This window comes from Herpailurus yagouaroundi, unplaced genomic scaffold (genome assembly GCF_014898765.1).
Source record: "Herpailurus yagouaroundi ecotype Mexico unplaced genomic scaffold, PumYag 196, whole genome shotgun sequence".
Lineage (NCBI taxonomy): Eukaryota > Metazoa > Chordata > Mammalia > Carnivora > Felidae > Herpailurus > Herpailurus yagouaroundi.
In genome coordinates, this window is record NW_024412427.1 from 32,008,993 (window position 1) to 32,028,823 (window position 19,831).

A 19,831-nucleotide genomic window follows, 5' to 3' on the forward strand; every position below is an offset into this window, starting at 1 on the left:
TGCAGCGACAAAGAACTGAGGACAAGCAGATGGCAGTTTCACTCCTGCTGAGCTCCTCCCCAGCCTTGCTTTCCCACAGTGTACCCCTCCGCAGCCTGAACCCACCTCAGTGTCCCTAATTCTACCCTCCGCACTTCTAGGGTGAGGACCACGCTTTCACAGTGGTTCCCTCTGTGCCCAAAAGCATCTGGCTGTAATTGATTAATGGCAAAGAATGACCCCGGAGGTGTTCCCCTTCCTTCCCATTTTACAGCTATGGAAGTCAGGAGCCCTGGAAGACACCTAGGACAGAGAAAAGGGGAGAGAAAAGTCCTCACAGGAGCACAGTGGGGAAGAAATGAGCATTAAAGCACAAGTGAATTGAGCCAGCAGAGAGTACAGAACCAGAGGAAAATAGGTGCTAGAAATAAACAGGGTTTTGAAAGGCCTCATTGAAGCTGTTAGGATGGATAGATGGATGGACGGATGGGTGGATGGATGGGTGGGAGGATGGGTAGTTGGGTGTGTGGGTGAATGGATGGATGGGTGGAAGAAGAAAGGAAGCTAGTACATAGCATGTGTACTTAGCCGAAAACATGTTTACAAACCTGCCTTCATCTCACCCAGACCCCTTCACCAGGCTTTGCACACCCACATGCCTTCTGTGACCTATAGGTGAGCAATACCATCCAGGCTGGTAACCACAGTGATGTGCCAAAGGGGGCATCAATTGAGCTGATTACTGCCACATAACTACAAGGACCCAGCATTGCCAAATATGATTTTTTAAGGAAATTCCCCAAATCCAATTTCCAAATGTTGTTCAGGCCAAAGCAGCCACATCTGTAGGTCATGCCTGGCCCCCAGGGTATCTGGGCACAAAGTTGATTACATACCCTGATGTCCATCACTTTCTGCCTTCTGTGTATGGAATGTAAAGAGGAGAGACAAGGCCCACCGGCCACGCTCCAGCCCACACTGCCACAAGTCTGAGGCTCGCTGCTGGGTGTGACCTACAACCAGTCATTGTGGGAATTGTCTATCCTCCGTGTTGAATCTGAGATCCTGTCAGTATAAGAAAGGACTTGGACAGTGAGGATTTCATTCTCTAAGTCAAGCCTGCATGTCAACCATCTTCTCACCTGGAGAAAAGTTAGTTCCCAGCTCAAGCCAACCTCTGTGCAGTTGTGAGTGGCAGCTGGGGATCCTCTTAATGAGTCTAAGAGCAAAGACTATTATCCCTGCAGGATAAAATTGGAATGATTTTCACTAAAAAAAGAATAAAAATAAGAATAAAGAAAAAGAAGGAAAGAAAGAAGGAAGGAAGAAAGAAAGGAAGAAAGAAATAAGGAGAAAGAAAGAAAGATTTTGGAGAAAGGTCTGTGTTTCTTCTCTGCCCACCTGCCTCCTTTTTCCTAACTATGGAAATTTTCATGGAGCAATTTTCAGTTGAACTTCCGCATGCAGGGAGTGCAGCCCAGCTCTTCAGCACCTCTCCTTCCCTCGCCGCCTGCCTTGAGGTTAAGATCCAGGACTTGAAAAACAACATCCTCTACCCTGTTCTTTTCGCTTAGACACTTCGGACTTTCCCCCAAGGCCAGTGAATGCGACTTCCTCCATCCAGTGTGTCTTGTGGGGTTGCTTTTCTCAGCATTCAGCGTGGCCAATGGCTAAGCTAGTTACCAGATCCCCACCCTGCTTCATACGATTTCGTCAATAGATTTGGCTGATTGACCAGATGAGGATGAGACTTCTGGAGAAGTCTGATCAATTGCTTAATGATTGGGCCGTATCGACCAGGAATGGTTAATAGAGTTCCACAAGTCAACATTTCCCGGGGCTTCTGAGAAAAGTGTGTCATTTGCAAAAGTGATGGAGAATTTAAGTTCCCCCAAGGAACCCGGGCCAGCCATTGGCAAGATGAACAGAGGCAGTAATGTCTTCTGTCTGGACCCTGGAGAATGTGTGTCAGCTTTTCCTCACAGCTGTGTAGAAACGATTTGTGTGATGTTAACACCGAAATCCACACAGCCACTGAGAAATCACATTATCCTCATGTTCTTACCTGACGTTCTCTCCTGAGGATTTCTAGGCAACCAGCTATGAAGGTTACCCAGTGGCTCTGGTTAGTCTTACTTTTTTGAACATAAATTGGGAAAGAAGTTATTTTTCTTGTTTTTAAAAATTCACAGTATTCATGGAAATAGAAATTTCCCAAAAGCTTATCACTAATGCTGAGTATCCACAGCACTTGGGGTGGTCAGTGAAGACCTGACCACAGCCTTGGCAGGGATTCCAGATGCTCCTCTCCTTTCTATGGAGAAGGAAAACAAACAAACAAACAAACAAACAAAGCACAGATATCTTTCAGTTTGTAGGGAGAAAACTAGACCTAAAACTGTTCATAATGCATAAACTTCTTTCTAACCCCCTTATATCATCTCTGTTTGATCATCATGTTTGACTCCACACATTCTTATCAATTGCAAAATGAGTCTGGTTAAGTTCAGAGCTTTTCTAATTTTAATAATGAAGGCTGTTGTGTGTCTAGAATGATTTAAAGGAGGCCCATAGGGATCTGTACTGTTCTAAACCCCCCTCCTACCTAAACTGGGTCCCAGGAGCTGGTGCAAAAGCTCTCCATAGGAGAGGAGGCAAGGCAGCCTGAGTCTGACCCCTGCCCTCACCTGCAGGTGTCTTCAGGAGCCTGGGCCCCACCTGCTCTTTCAGTCTCCCAGGGGCCAGCCTGTGCCAGATGCTGTGGGGACCCATAGCCCACAGTTTGTATGAGAAAAGGATAAGTGCCCAGTTAGCTTTCCTGAAAGAACTGCCCCCACGCAGTGAAAACAGTGCAGAGAAAGTAAGTGAAAGCCATCAGGCCAGGAGTTAGCTTCAAGGAGAAGGTTCATGTTGGGCTTGAGCATTGGACAGCAGTAGGGAAGACACAGGTGTGGAAAAGGCTCCTCTGGGCTGCAAAAAAATGCACAGAGTCCATCAGGCAGGAAGGGCAAGGTAGAAGGTATCTGGAAGGGGCCAGAGGGGGTGAGAATCTTAGACCCTCCACAGAGAGGAGACAGCAAAGGGAGCATAGGGCAACCGAGGTGCAGTTTGGAGTAGGGAGAGCCTGAACTAGAAACAGACTCTGAGGATGTGCCCTCACGCTGCCTGTCAGTGGCCCTCCCACTTGCCCTGAGCCTCCCCTCCCCACTCTGAGCATGCAGAGAAGGGACACCCAGAAGCTCTGCAACCCACAGCCAGTTCAGGAAGGGAGTTGACCATGGCTTTGCAGTCCCCGCGCCGCTGAAGCAGTGAGTGTAGGAAATGCTCAGCGGGCTGCACCGCCATTAAGGTTGGCGCTGTCCTTCCCACGAAGGATGGAAAAAGAAATACAATGCAAGCCCATTTCATTTTCTTCCATAATGGGATTGAATTGGCCTACTTTGAATAAAAAACATTGGCACCTGCTGGAAGGAATCAGGTCCAGACTGCCTGCCATTTGGGATGCTTTTGCCCACCTGAGAGAGTCTTGTCTGCCTAGGGTTTGTGAACTAGGATTCTCAGCAACCTTCAACCACGACAGATTGGGTTCTGAAATTCTCAGTGAACAAACCTCACCCCAGCTTTATACATGCATTTTGTTTGGTTTGGTTTGGTCACTGAGCACATGGATTTTTAGCAAGTAGATTATAATGTCTGCATATGAAAATTTTCCCCTAAAAAGTATAGCCCCCTGCACATTGCAGAAAATAGAAATCCAAATAGCTTTCATCCTAGGCTGATGCTCAAATCCAGGAATTTAGAAAAACAAGTCTTCAAGCCACACAGCCATTGGCCTGAGGGGCAGCTGGCACGTTTGAAAGGCACCATGTTCTGTGATGGGAGACTATTACTTTATTTCTGAGGAAATACTGGACTAGAGGGTTACTAAAAATTTTTATAAAATTGTTACACAGCCCCATTTTCTGTACAAGTCAATTTCCTAAAATGTTACTTTGCCCGGGTCCAGAGAGAGGGAGGGATGGACAGGCAGAGCACAGGGGATTTTTAGGACAGTGAAACTCTCCCACATGAGACTGCAGTGGTGGATGGTAGGGTATATAGTGCATAGAATGTTTGTCACATGACAAATGAACCCCAGTGTAAACTATGGACCTTAGTTCCAAATAATGTATCAATATTGGTTCCTCAATTGTAACAAATGTGCTTTACTAATAATGCAAGGTGGGGATGGGAGGAAACGTATGGGAACTCCGTATTTCTGTATTTCTGCTCTATTTTTTCTGTACACCTAAATCTCTAAAAATAAAATATACTAATTAAAAAGTTAATTTACCAGAAGGAAACAAGTTTTGGGGGGAACATGGAAGTGAATTACCGACAGGGATACAGCTACTTGGGGATGCTGTGAATGGTAAATGACCAAGGACCATCACCCAGAGTGTGGTTCCTCATCACAGTGCTTGCTGTGAGGTCATTTGGTGAGCCCCTTAAAAATCACCACCAAATTAAGCAGTTTTTGTAAGAACTGGGGAAGAACTTGCAAATGAGATTCTTCTCTGGGTAGATTTTTTAGTCCATTTTTTCCCTCCTTACCAAAGGGACCAATTCCTTTCACCACTCACTATCTAAAACACCTTGTCTCTAATGCCTGCCCTACAAAAACAGCAGCTACTTCATCTAACAATGGAGATGTTGCTAATTATCCACCCACTCAAGAGCCTGACCTGAATCCTTTAAACAGAGCAGACCAAGGGCATCTCGGAAACTGCAGATTATCTGCTAGTCATTTTCTTCCTAAATCCTGTTCAGTGCCACACGCCATCTGATCAGAGTTGCCGTTGGAATATGTGACCTTCTAGTGGGACTTCTGTTTAGGGACTGACTGAGTCTGAACTCCTTCTTGTTTTACCCCTGGCTTAGGGTTTTATGCATATTTAGCCTGATCCGTGTGGCAGGCTGTGAGCAATCTGGTGTTGCAGACAGGTGTGAAGAAGCTCTCTAGGCGGGGTGGGAGCCTACACACTGCTCTCGGTGATGCACCAGCTCTCCCTGCTGTGAGAGCCTTAGCATTCCATGACCCTGGTGTAAGTTGCCCCTAGGGGCCGCCACTGAAGCTGCAATAAAATTGAGAAGGAGCCTTTGGAAGTCAATTTACTCGTTTGGCTTCCAGGGTATTGTGCGAAAGAGAGAGAGAGAGAAAACAAGTGGGAGATGGGCAGAGAGCAAGAGGGAGAGAGAGAATCCCAAGCTCTCTCTCTTGCACTGTCAGGCTCTTGTACTGTCAGCACAGAGCCTGACGAGGGGGCTCAGTTTCAGGAACTGTGAGATCATGACCTGAGCCCAAGTCAAGAGTTGGACACTCAGCCAACTAAGCCACCCAGGCACCCCTGAATAGAGTTCTACAAACCTTTCTCTTTTGTATGTAAAAATGGCTGTCACAGATGAAATCCAGGAATATGGGTAACAAATAGTTTGCTACAGAGATTGTTACCTTCTGGAAGAGGGTCTCAAAATGTTTTCCCATAGGAGACAATGTTAGGAAGTGTTAAAGAAATACTATTTCAGGTCTCCCAGATCTTTGGTTTCCAAACTGTTCAATGTATTTTGATGAGAATAGAGGTGGTCAAATACCTAGGTGCTGTTACTGCTGGACACTGCTGTGAGAGGCATGGAGAGTTTCAAAGACAGCAAAAGAAATAATTTGCAAAAACATCCAACTTCTTCTTCATGCCGCCCCCACCCCCTACCCTAATCCTCCACCCCTGCCAAGCACTCTACAGATGGGCTCAGCAACTATCTTTTCAGAGGATTAAGGGTCACTTGCTTCTCCAGCCATCTGTGTTCAGCTTTGTGGACAGAGGCTGCGGGAATGTGGGTGTTAGATGGTGGGCCAGGGCCCAGGCTGGGCAGGCTGTGACCTTAGGGAAGTGGGGTTCCCCCACAATTCCCTCTGTGAAGCCAACAATGAGGAGGGCCAAGTAGTGAAGGCTGCCTGAACCGTACCTGGGCTGTGGGAACAGGGCCATGCAGGAACCAGGAAAGCAGAGAGAGGATGTACCACCTAGAAGGATATGGTTGTAGGCCCCGGAACCAAGAGGGAGGGCACTCCTGATGGTACTGTGGAAACACACAGGGGGCATCTCAGCAACTGGGGAAAGGAAGCCACAAATTTAAAAGGGCCCACTGGGGGGCGCCTGGGGGGCTCAGTCGGTTAAGACTCCGTTTTCGGGTTAGGTCATAATCTCAGTCTGTGGGTTTGAGTGCTGACAAGCTCAGAGCCTGGAGCCTGTTTTGGATTCTGTGACTCCCTCCCTCTCTACCCCTCTCCTGCTCATGCTTGCTCGCTCTCGCTCTCTCTCTCTCTCCCTCTCTCTCTCTCAAAAATAAAAAAATAAACATTAAAAATATTTTTAAAAGGGCCCACTGGTTCCTAACTTCAGAATTATGATAGTTTCAAAATTTGCACAGCCACAATTCCCTGAAGCTTTTCTAGAAGCTGTTTTGATCTAAGAGGCAGGGACCATCCTAGCAAAGCCGTGCTTGAGTGTCTGGACATAGGCTGTAATTGATGTTTTGGCCCAAGAAGCTACTCTCTGAGGAGATGTGTCAAAACATCACCCCAAGGTGCTCATCCTTGCCAATGTGGCCAGCCCTGCACCAGTGCCTTTGCTTAAGGACTTAGATGGATGTTGGATGTTGGCCAGGGTTTGTAGGGGCCCAGAAACCCAGCCAGAATGCCTATCAATTTGGCTCCATTCACTAAGAATTAGGTGGCCTTGAGTAATTTCAGAGGCGAGCAGTCCTCTGACATTTCCGCAAAGTGCCCACCTGACACCCTCAGCCTTGCTTGCTGTGGGGCTTAGCAAGATCATCCTGGAGCTCTGGTTTCACATACAGCTTTCCCAGTCTTCCCAGTGATGCTCTTTTTCATAATGCTTCCTGTCTTGGGGCATTTTGCAGAGTTCTGTCACCAATTTATTTAGCAGAACTTTATTCTATATTAATGAAAGACCAATCCGAGCCAGGCAGAAAGAATGTACACAGTGCAATGTACATTCATTCATTTGTGAAGATTCATAAGATGCCTTTCGCATGCAAGTGCTGAACTGGATCGCCATGGAGCGATTACAGTGGTCCCCCTTTCCCCGCTGGAAATATCTCCAAGACCCCCAGTAGATGCCGGAAACCGTGGTTAGTCCTGAGCCCTATATGTTTTCTTCGGCGCATACACACCTACGATAAAGTTTAATTTGCAAATTAGGCACTTTAATAGATTAGCAACAATAACATAATAGAACAGTTATAGTCATACACTTAATGAAAGTTATATGAATGTGGTCTCTGTCAAAATACCTTATCACACAGTAGTCACCCTTCCTCTTGTGATGACGTGAGCTGATAAACTGCCCACATGATGAGACGAAGTGAGGTGAATGACATAGGCACTATGATGTAGTGTGAGGCTCCTACTGACCTTCTGACAGTATGTCAGGAGGAGGGTCACCTGCTCCGGAGTACGGTTGACTGCGGGTGACTGAAATGCAGAAAGTGAAATCATGGAGACAGAGGACTGCTGTACACAACAGCTCTGACTGGGCTGCTGCCTCCAGGAGCATCTTTCCCACCCATCGCCTTCCTGACCTCACCTCCCTACCAATCCCTGCTCTTATCTCCACTCCGCCTCACAGAGTGCTCTTAGCACACTCCTGGCTCCAGGTGTTCACATCTGCTGTTCCCTCTCTCTAGAGGGCTCTTCTCCCAGATCTCCACATGGCTCTCTCTCCCTGCCCTCAAGCCTTTACTCCCTGAGCTTTTCTTTGGCCTCCCCTATCCTTGCCTGCCTTGTGTTTTCTCCTAAGCAGTTCTCATCATCCAACAGGCCTTATGTTTACTTATTTGTCACTTGAATATAAGCTTCACAGTGGCAGGGTTGATGGTCTATTTTGGTCCTTGCTGTTTCCCCTGTGCCCAGAATACTGCTGGGTGCATAATAGATGTTCCATAAATATTAGTGGAATTCATAGTTGAATGGAAAATAGGTAATTAAGCATGAAACTAGGTCACATGCTGGTCAAGCAAATAGGTGATAGGTAATAAGTGATATAGCTGAGTGCCATGCTGATTGTAGCACAGACTCTTATCATTATACTTGTCCTTTAAGGCCTCAGTCGTCCCTGGGTCTCGTCACTTCCTTCCCTAAGAATTAACTTCAGGTCTGGGAAAACAGAAGGTGCTCGTCTGCACGTGGGCACCAGGTTTTTCTTCCCTGGTGCACACACATGGCATCCATTAGCAGTAATGGGAACAACAAACTCACATCCAGAGAACAGTGAAACCCACGTGATCAACGTGTCTCCAGCGTGAAAGAAGTGATGTTTCCCATCCCAAGACACTTAGCATTAAAATAAAATCAGAGTTAAAGTAACAGTAAATGGTCTTGGTTCTCCAAGAATGCATCACAAAGCATTTACTCCAATGGTTTTCAGTGAAAAGTTAGCCAATATAAACACCAAAAGAGCTGCTCTCCTAAAAGATGTTCAATTAAGCATCAGTGCAATTGTATGGAGGCTATGTTGCAACACCACCGAGGTGGCCTGTTTTTCTGGTCATTATTAATCCAGAAACCTTAATGATGAACAACATTTGTGTTATTGTCTACCCAAATGTAATTTGTTTATGCAGCAGTTCAGTTAATCCTGCAATCTGTTTTTCTCAAATGAGGGCAGATAATGGAGACACCGTTCTTTACAAGTCTTCAGGCTTTTAAATTCTGATAAAATCAGGATTCTTCACTGGGTCTTGCCCCAGCTCTGAATTAAACCACTTTAAATGTAATTATGGAACCTGGCCTTACATCAGGAACATCCATTTAAAAAATTGATTGGCCAGGCTGTTCCACGAGGCATTTTATGAGCAAACGCTTGCGAAGGGGCCAGAACTGTAATTTATAAAGGCAAAAAGCAGGTAAATACTTTATTAGTGGTAATGAGAGCGTTTCCAGCTAACTGAATCTTTTCTTTCCTCACTAGCTACTTCATGGAGCCATGGTGCATGGCCCTGTTTCACGATCGTTTTATTGATCTAAGGAAAGAGTTACGCCAGATCTTGACCTCCAAGGAGGTAAGAGTGATTAATAGATATGTGAGTTATTTCTTGCAGATTACAAGCACTTTGTAGTTGTTGGTCATTTAGACTTTTCTCTACATTCCCCCTTTTGGTTTTACTTACAACTGTACTTCTTATAAACAAGATTTGGAGTATGTGAACATAGACAGTGATATTTCAGGAAAAGTGGATTATTTAATCCTTTTATGAGAGGCAGATTTCTTTTTCCTTTTTACAAGTAACTGTATTTTCATGATCAGTTAACAGGGATGTTGACTGGGAACCGAATCTGAGTTTTTTCGACTTGCTCTCAAGAATGGACATTGCATGCCTTTAGTTTCTGCCCTATTGCCCACCATTTGCTAGATATTTGTGTGTCTGTGTGTTATTATGAAAATGTAAAGGGAAGGTGTAAGATGCCCAGACACACCCCTTTTATAACCCAAACTGCTTTCTCAAAGTGATAGGGAATTAACTGGAAGGATACATTTCCCAAAGACTCCATGCTCAGCAAGAAATTTGACTCTGCAGTGTAAGTAGTGAAATATTCGTGAAGCTTTAAATTAAATTCTTTCTTGCAACACTAGACTCCTTAATGAAGCTGTGGAGAGTTAGTGTCTGTGCTCACAAAGTAGTCAGATATCCATCGCAGACTCTCCCTTGCTCCACTCAGATAAGGGCTGGCCCAGTGGGCACAGCTTAGTTTTCCACCATGTTTTATTGTCTAAAAGGGCAAGTACTGCGTCTCTGTTATCACTTCCACTTGAGAGCACCTGTGACCCTCAAAGATTCCTGTGGTGTGGGCTCCATATTGGGCAGCATAGATACAGATCACACACTGAGTCCGTACTGCCTGCACTGCCTTGCATGTGTCAAGTGGGAAAGGCCACAGGAAGAGGTGCTGCATGCAGTGGTGTCTGCCTCTAGCTCAGATCCTTGTAGAACAGGGACTACCTGTTCCCAACTCAGTGAGCTGTGGGAGGAGTGAAGGAGGGGATATGTGCAAGTACACAGCACAGAAGAATGGCTCCCAGTAAGTGCCAGCCCCCACAGGTAATGGTGGTGGGGACAGGCAGACAGTGGAAGTGGTACTCATATAAGCAGATATGCAGGAGTTCATTTGAGAGCCTGGTAATAGGAAAATAAAGAGGATAGCCTTCACTAAAGAATGATGGTAATTCCTTTTCTCAAATATTGAGATTAAGTAGCCCATTTCATTTTACTTTCCAGATTGTCTATAGGAAAGTACAGCAGTCCAGTCCCATTGACTATGATATCCTATAGCTCAGCATATCAGTTTTCCTCTACTTCCACATGGAGAGAAAGGAATAAAAGACTATTATTTATGACTGTTATTGTAAGTCATCTCAAATCTATGTATCACTTATTTTAAAAACAAACCCATTGTAAGATTTCACGAGTCTTGCATGGAAGTAAAGAGGAACAGATTATAAATCCACTGACACTGTGTTTAGCTTAACCAAAGAGTCACTGACCAAAATGAAAATTTATATAGTCAAGATTATTCTTCAAAAATGTAACAATTATAAAGATATATGCACCAAGCAACAAAACCCCTATACACACACACACACACACACACACACACACACGAGGCAAAAGTTGATAGAATTAAAGGAAGAGATGGTTCTAAAATAAGAGCTGGGGAATTCAATATTTCACTTTCAGTAATGGATAGAACAACCAGGTAAGGAAATAGGGGACTTGAACAACAGGATTTCAGTACCCCACTTACAGCAATGGACAGATCAGCTAATCAGAAAATCAACAAGAAAACAATGGCTTTGAATGACACACTGGACCAGATGGACTTAACAGATATATTCAGAACATTTCATCCTAAAGCAGCAGAATATACACTCTTCTCCATGGAACGTTCTCCAGAATAGACCACATACTGGAACACAAATCAGCCCTCAACAAGTACAAAAAGATTGAGATCATACCGTGCATATTTTCAGACCATAATGCTGTGAAACTCGAAATCAACCACAAGAAAAAAATTTAGAAAGATAACAAATACTTGGAGACTGAGGAACATCCTACTAAAGAATGAATGGGCTAACCAAGCAGTTAAAGAGGAAACTACAAAGTATATGGAAGCCAATGAAAATGGCCACAACCCAAAACCTCTGGGACACAGCAAAGGCGGTGATAAGAGGAAAATATATAGCAATCCAGGCCTCCCTAAAGAAGGATGAAAGGTCTCAAATACACAGCCTAACCTTACGCCTTAAAGAGCGGGAAAAAGAACAGCAAATAAAACCCCAAACCAGCAGATGACAGGAAATAATAAAGATTAGAGCAGAAAATGCTATCAAAACCAAAAAAACCAGTAGAACAGATCAATGAAACCGGAAGCTGGTTTTTTGGAAGAATTAAAAAAATTGATAAACCACTAGCCAGTTTGATCAAAGAGAAAAAGGAAAGGGCCTTAATAAAATCAAGAATGGAAGAGGAGAGATCACAACCAACACACCAGAAATAAAAACAATAATAAGAGAATATTATGAGCAATTATATGCCAATAAAATGGGCAATCTGGAAGAAATGGACAAATTCCTAGAAACATATACACTACCAAAACTGAAACAGGAAGAAATAGAACATTTGAACAGATCCATAACCAGGAAAGAAATCGAATTAGTATTCAAAAATCTCCCAAAAAAACAAGAGTCCAGGACCAGATGGCTTCCCAGGGGAATTCTACCAAACATTTAAGGAAGAGTTAACACCTATTCTCTTAAAACTGTTCCAAAAAATAGAAATGGAAGGAAAACTTCCAAACTGTTTCTATGAAGCCAGCATTACCTTGGTTCCAAAACCAGACAAAGACGCCACTAAAAAAGGAGAACTATAGACCAGTTTCCCTGATGAACATGGATGCAAAAATCCTCAACAAGCTATTAGCCAACCGGATCCAACAATACATTAAAAAAATTATTCACCATGACCAAATGGGATTTATACCTGGGATGCAGGGCTGGTTCAATATCTGCAAAAACAATCAATGTGATCCATCACATCAATAAAAGAAAGGACAAGAACCCTATGATCCTCTCAATAGATGCAGAGAAAGCATTTGACAAAATACAACATCCTTTCTTGGTAAAAACCCTTGAGAAAGTAGGAATAGAAAGATCATACCTCAAGATCATAAAAGCCATATACAAAAGACCCAACACTAATATCATCCTCAATGGGGAAAAACTGAGAGCTTTTCCCCTAAGGTCAGGAACAAGACAGGGATGTCCACTCTCACCACTGTTATTCAACATAGTATTGGCAGTCTTAGCCTCAGCAATCAGACAACACAAAGAAATAAAAGGCATCCAAATCGGCCAGGAGGAGGTCAAACTTTCACTCTTTGCAGATGACATGGTACTCTATATGGAAAACCCTAAAGATTCCACCAAAAAACTGCTAGAACTGATTCATGAATTCAGCAAAATTTCAGGATATAAAATCAATGCACAGAAATCAGTTACATTCTTATACACCAACAAGGAAGAGACAGAAAGAGAAATCAAGGAATTGATCCCATATACAATTGCGCCAAAAACCATAAAATACCTAGGAATAAATCTAACCAAAGAGGTGAAAAATCTATACACTGAAAACTATAGAAAGCTTATGAAAGAAATTGAAGACACACACACACACACACACACACACACACACACACACAAGGAAAAAGATTCCATGCTCCTGGATAGGAAGAACAACTATTGCTAAAATGTCAATACTACCCAAAGCAATCTACATATTCAATGCAATCCCTATCAAAATAACACCAGCATTCTTCACAGAGGTAGAGCAAACAATCCTAAAATTTTTATGGAACCAGAAAAGACCCCGAATAGCCAAAGCAATCTGGAAAAAGAAATCCAAAGCAAGAGGCATCACAATTCCAGACTTCACGCTGTATTACAAAGCTATAATCATCAAGACAGTATAGTACTGGCACAAGAACAGACACTCAGATCAATGGCACAGAATAGAGAACCCAGAAATGGACCCACAAATGTATGGCCAACTAATATTTGACAAAGCAGGAAAGAATATCCAGTGAAATAAAGACAGTCTCTTCAGCAAGTGGTGCTGGGAAAACTGGACAGCGACATGCAGAAAAATGAACCTGGACCACTTTATTACACCAGGCACAAAAATAAACTCAAAATGGATGAAAGACCTAAATGTAAGATAGGGAGCCATCAAGATCCTCGAGGAGAAAGGAAGCAAAAACCTCTTTGATCTTGGCCGCAGCAACTTCTTACTCAACACGTCTCCAGAGGCAAGAGAAAAAAGCAAAAATGAACTATTGGGACCTCATCAAAATAAAAAGCTTCTGCACAGTGAAGGAAACAATCAGAAAAACTAAAAGGCAACTGATGGAATGGGAGAAGATATTTGCAAATGACATATCAGATAAAGGGTTAGTATCCAAAATCTTTAAAGAATTTCTCAAACTCAACACCCAAAAAACAAATAATCCAGTGAAGAAATGGGCAAAAGACATGAATAGACACTTCCCCAAAGAAGACATCCAAATGGCCAACAGACACATGAAAAAATGCTCAACATCACTCATCATCAGGGAAATACAAATCAAAACCACAATGAGATACCACCTCACACCTGTCAGAATGGCTAACATTAACAACTCGGGCAACAACAGATGTTGGTGAGGATGCGGAGAAAGAGGATCTCTTTTGCGTTGTTGGTGGGAATGCAAGCTGGCACAACCACTCTGGAAAACAGTATGGAGGTTCCTCAAAAAGCTAAAAATAGAACTACCCTACGACCCAGCAATTGCACTACTAGGCATTTATCCAAGGGATACAGGTATGCTGTTTCGAAGGGACACATGCACCCCCATGTTTATAGCAACACTATCAACAATAGCCAAGGTATGGAAAGAGCCCAAATGTCCATCGATGGATGAATGGATAAAGAAGATGTCATGTATATATACACAATGGAGTATTACTCGGCAATCAAAAAGAATGAAATCTTGCCATTTACAACTACATGGATGGAACTGGAGGGTATTATGCTAAGCGGAATTAGTCAGAGAAAGACAAATACCATATGACTTCACTCATATAAGGACTTTAAGACACAGAACAGATGAACATAAGGAAAGGGAAGCAAAAGTAATATAAAAACAGGGAGGGGAACAAAACATAAGAGACTCTTAAATATGGAGAACAAACAGAGGGTTACTGGAGGGGTTGTGGGAGGGGAGATGGGCTAAATGAGTAAGGGGCATTAAGGAATCTACCCCTGAAATCTTTGTTGCACTATATGCTAACTAGCTTGGATGTAAATTTTTAAAAAATTAAAATAAAAAAATGTTTTAAGAAAAACTTTTCCATTTACAATAACATCCAAAAGAATAAAATACTTGGGAATAAATATAAGTGGGCGGTGTAAGATTTGTATACTGAAAACCTCAAAACATTTCTGAAAGAAGCTAAAGCAGACCTAAATAAATGGAAAGCCATTTGTGTTCATGGACTGGAGACTGAATATAATTAAGATGGCAGCACTCCCCAAAGCCATGTACAAATTTAATGTAATCCTATCAAAATCCCAATGGCATCTTCTGCAGAAATGGAGAAATTCATAGGAAAATGCAAGAGACTCTAAATAGCCAAAACAATCTTGAGAATAAAAAATAGTTGAATGACTTACACTTTGCAGCTTGAGAACTTACTACAGATCAGCAGTAACCAGGACAGCATGGTACTTGCATAAGGATAGATCCAGAGATCAATGGAATAAAATTGATAATCCAGAAGTAAAAAACATTTACATGGAAAGATTTATGTCATTCATCATTAGGGAAATGCATAGCAGAACTACATGAGATACTACTTCACACCCACTAGAGTGGCTATAGTAGAAAGAAAAAAAAAAGTAACAAGTATTGGCAATAGATGGTCACACTGAAGGGGAGCTGATCACACTGAGGGACAGATGGTCACATGGGGAAAGATGGTTACCCTGAGGTGGAGCTGGTCACACTGAGAAGGGAGATGGTCACATGGGGGAAGACGGTCACACTGAGGGGCAGATGGTCACATGGGAGGGAGATGGTCATACAGAGAGGACACACTGTGAGAGGCAAATGCACAAAAATCTGTTTACAGTCTAGAGCGGTATTTGTCTTAGGTAAACTTAAAAGCTCCATTTTGTGATTTTACAGTATTTACAGCACTGTCAGAACATCACCATACACCATTCTACAATTTTTGTAAAGTTGTTGTTTTTGTTTGCTACGATTCTCCTGAAAAACTAAGGAAGAAAGAACACACCTTGTGTGTGTTGTGGAAGATATGTTGGGGACATGCTGGCAGCACCTCTAATATTTCATCCTGGGCGTCAGGTGCCTTTTTCTGTCACTGTTTCGTTGAGCTGATTTAAATCCGAAGTCCAGTGAGCCTCACTGACTGTTCTCTGAAGTGATGTGTGTGTAATTTCCAGGACTTCTGTCAGTGTCTCACTGACAGAACCAAATAATTCTGTTACGCTTCCATATAGTTTGAACCTATTTTCCCATCTGTAAAATTCTGACTGTTAATAAATTAATGATCTGCAAGTCGCCTACTTTTTTTCTGTTGAAAATAAAAATTATTGGAAGTTCAAGGAAATATAGCACCAAAGTCCCCGTGAGTCTGCTGTTAGGGTCATTTGGAATTATTGTGGTATTCAGAACGTACACAGCTCAAACCTTGGTGGAGTGCATTGTAGAACAACTTCCTATCGATGGGCAGATACGTGATGGAGCAAATAGGGTAAACCTCAACCGTAGAATCTAGCCATGTGTGTGTGCTGGTGCTAAATGTACAATTCAGCCAACTTGCCTCTATGTTTGAGTATTTTTATAATAAAATGTTGGAAAATTCCCTACTATATTTTAGATATGCACGGCATGTGATTATCAACATTAAATAACTTATTCTCTCTGAGCCTTGTCTTTAAATATGTCAACAAAATTTGAATTTACATATATACATATATAACACCCAGTGCTCATCCCAACAAGTGCCCTCCTTAATGCCCATCACCCGTTTAGCCCATCCCCACACCCACCACCCCTCCAGCAACCCCCAGTTTGTTCTCTGTATTTAAGAGTCTCTTATGGTTTGCCTCCCTCTCTCTTTTTATATTATAAAATCCTATTTCTTGAGAGAGGACTATAACCATGTAAAGTAAACCATCTAGAAGTTTTCATGTAAAAATGCTTAATCACTTCCTTTCTTATTTTTAAAACAAGTGTGATCTGCAGATAACTTTTATCTGAATATTAAGAACTTAAAGTTACTATTCTTGCTGAACCTTGAGGACATTATTCCAAGTCAAGTAAGCCAGCCTCAAGAAGACAAATAGTGTTTGATCCCACTTACATGAAGTACCCAGAGTAGTCAGAGTCACAGATAGAAAGTAGAACGGTGGCTGCCAGGGGCTGGTGGAGGCAGAATGGGGAGTTAGTGTTTAATGAATACAGAGTTTCAGTTTGGGAGAATGAGAAAGTCCTGAACATGGATAGGGGATGGCTGCCCAACAATGTGGATGTCCTCATTAAAACAGGAGCGCCTGGGTGGTTCAGTCGGTTAAGCGGCCAACTTCAGCTCAGGTCATGATCTCACAGTTTGTGAGTTCTAGCCCCATGTCAGGCTCTGTGCTGACAGCTCAGAGGCTGCAGCCTGCTTCAGATTCTGTGTCTCCCTCTCTCTCTGTCCCTCTCCCATTCACCCTCTGTCTCTCTGTCTCTGTCTCTCTCAAATATAAATAAATATTTTAAAAGTTTTAAATGGTTGAAACAGTAAATCTTATGTATATTTTGCCATGATTAAAAATAATTTTTGAAAAGTTAGGGGACAAGAACAAGCACCCTTGAGAAGGTGATCACTCTTTTTCATTTTAGTGAAACTGCCCTCTTATTGTCCAAGTAATTTCCATATCTGGCCACTTCCTCTATTTTCCAGGAGGAAGACCTTCCTTCCATAGAACAGTTAGCCCATCAGATAGAAGATGAAGAAATTAACCTGAAGGAGAAGCCCAGGAAATACCTCAAAAGAGTTTTCCAGGAAACTATCTACAAGGGGCTGGTGGAGAAGAGCATCCTTGACTACCTGCAGTATAATCACTACCACCTGCCCATGTATGCGTGGCCAGGCATCATTTAGTGCATGGCCATACCCTCCACTTTGTTTTCACACATGTAGTTTCCGGAAGTGCTGAGTATAAATGGGAAACCTCTCTGAAACCTGGCTTTACAACCAAGCTTATGCCTGTAGTTTTCTATGGTTCCAGTAGGTGGCGCACGGCCATGGGTCTCTATTCTGGAAGTTTTTGAACACCAGGCATGTTCCAGGGCAGAATAATCCATTTCAGCAATAAAATGGGATGTACTGTATTAAACTTGTCTTTATGTTGGGTGTGATTCTGATATATTTCCTGAAGTGCCCTGCTGCCGTTAGTTCTTCACCTGTTTACCCAGTAATACTCCTGGGCAATAAAAAAGAAAAGCATGTGCCCAGAATGGAAAATAGGCAAAACTGATGATGAGAAATTAGCTCTATAATCCAACATCACAAGAACTGACCATGCAGGCAAGTTTATGTGAACTTTGAAATGAGGCAGCTGCTATCAAAATTTCTGTACCTCAATATTGTGAGAAAAATTCAAGGATCAACACACAGGCTCACACGCAGGTTTTAGATTAGAAAATAGTAGTGCAAAATCAGTCTAGTTCATTTCTTTTGCCCCTTAGCACTGTTGCTTTGCACCAGGGCCTCTGGTACATGTCACCTGTAATGTGGGTCCGAATCTCTCTATAAGATATATATAGCAAATTTCATGCCTACTAGAAAACATATGGATGCAGGAACAACAATAGTTTTCATTTATTTGGATCTCTTTTAATAGATAGTGTGACACAATTCATGACTGAATTTTTGATCAACAGGCTTTAAAATTGTTTTTCATGGACACATTTCCAGCTTTTCATTTTTTAAAATTTATGTTAACATTTAGCACAAGTTGACACCCTCACCAAGGTCACACAGCTCTCAGGAGGAGAAGTCATGGTTGGCATTAGAGAATTGTGTACCCATTATCAAGCTGATATCTCTCAAAAAGAAAACTGTTCCAGAACACTAGATTCTTGATTTTTCTGAGGCAGGCAAAAGCAAGCAATAAACTCCACTAATTCCTTCACACGTATGTTTTACACAAATGCAGGGGTCATTTAGAGGGAGGCCCAGCTTCGGCCATATGCTAGAAACTATGTGACTAGAATGAAGAACAATCCCTACCAGTTCACTCTTACAACTGCAAACCGACACATGGGGAACCGTATTTCAGGGCCTGGCAAATAGGTCAGCTTGCCACCCCTTCTGGCCTCCTTCCCCTGAGAGGTCCTAGGTCCTAGGTCAAATTCATCAGCAAATGGAGTAGGTTTGTGTGACAGGCCCTGGGACCCTTGGATGAACAGAAAAACCTCAAAAGGATCAACAGAATTTGAGACCCAGTATTATAATTAAAAGGCTTCTAGTCACATAAATGTGACCCCAAATGACAACTGCCAACCTTGATGTTGAATGATGGATATATGTGGTAGTAAGTTTTCCTTTGCAAATGTCCAGAATGGGTTTTAGTCTACAAAATGTATGATGAAGTCATTCTCACCATCGTCCCATATTCACAAAGTGAGTAATTTCCTGAGTCTAGGCAGGAACTTAGGCATATATGTGCTGACTTCAGCATTTTACCACCGACGGACAACTTTAGTAAGACAAGGGAAGTATCCAAGAGTCACTGATTGAAATTGGCTGTATTAAGGGCTTTGGGAGAATAACGATATTTACTCCTCACCGACGGCAAGGCCTGGCAAAAAAAAGGGGGGGGGGGATTCAGAAAGAACAATATTTGGACTTCTGTCTGCAAGAGCATAGATCCTGTAGAGACAGGTGAATGCGTGAATTCCTTAACGTATTACAACATTTGTTGGGATGTCTTGGGCTGTAAGGCTCACCTTGAAATTCTATAGTTTTGAACAAAGAATAGTGACAAGAAAACACCGAATTTCCCCAAGTTTTATTCTCGCAAATCACATGCGATGACCATGTTTCGCAGATGCCTCTAATGATTGTATGTGGGTTTATAACAAGTGTGCCCACCCCCTTTCTGAAAATGGCTCCTTATAAGCAAATATCACAGGAAGGCCAAAGAAAAAGAAAAGAGGTGATAGGGGGAAGGGAGCACTGCAAGGAGGAGAAAATGTAAAGCCAGCCAGTCAATATTTACCCTTAGAAGGGAGTCTGTGTGTGTGTGAGAGAGAGAGAGAGGGGGGGGGAAAGCGAGCACGCGAACGCGCTGCACCGGGTGAGGGAGTGTGAGCCAAGAAGCAGGGAGAGGGGCTCGAAAGTGGCCGCGTGTGAGGAGCTGTTGATTGTTTTCTGGTTGAGAGAAGAGGTGATGATAAGGCTGGGATGCGGCGGGCGAGCGCCGGGGCCGGGGCAGCGAGCAGGCAGCTGTATGCTAATGCTCACAGAAACCAAGCCTCCGCATTCCCCATTAAAGCTGGCGGCCAGGAGGCCACACATCACTGAACAAATAGGCTCTCTCTAGACAAATAAAATAACACACGTTGGCCTGCGGGGAGGGGGAAGAGCCAGAGGGGAAGAAAAGGGGGGGGGGAGAGGGGAGGGAAAAG

The 19,831-nt window shown here is 42.9% G+C and overlaps 1 protein-coding gene across 3 annotated transcripts in view; it reads left to right on the forward strand.

The window, feature by feature from the left end:
- Window positions 1–17,552, forward strand: part of CFAP61 (cilia and flagella associated protein 61) — a 281,759-nt gene extending 264,207 nt beyond the window's left edge. For all 3 annotated transcript variants that reach the window (XM_040447823.1, XM_040447824.1, XM_040447825.1), the window contains 2 exons: window positions 9,009–9,099; window positions 17,100–17,552. In XM_040447823.1, coding sequence (XP_040303757.1) covers window positions 9,009–9,099; window positions 17,100–17,300 — 292 coding nt within the window. In that variant the 3' untranslated portion in view covers window positions 17,301–17,552. The remainder of the gene's footprint in view (window positions 1–9,008; window positions 9,100–17,099) is intronic.
- The last annotated feature ends 2,279 nt before the right edge of the window (window positions 17,553–19,831 follow it).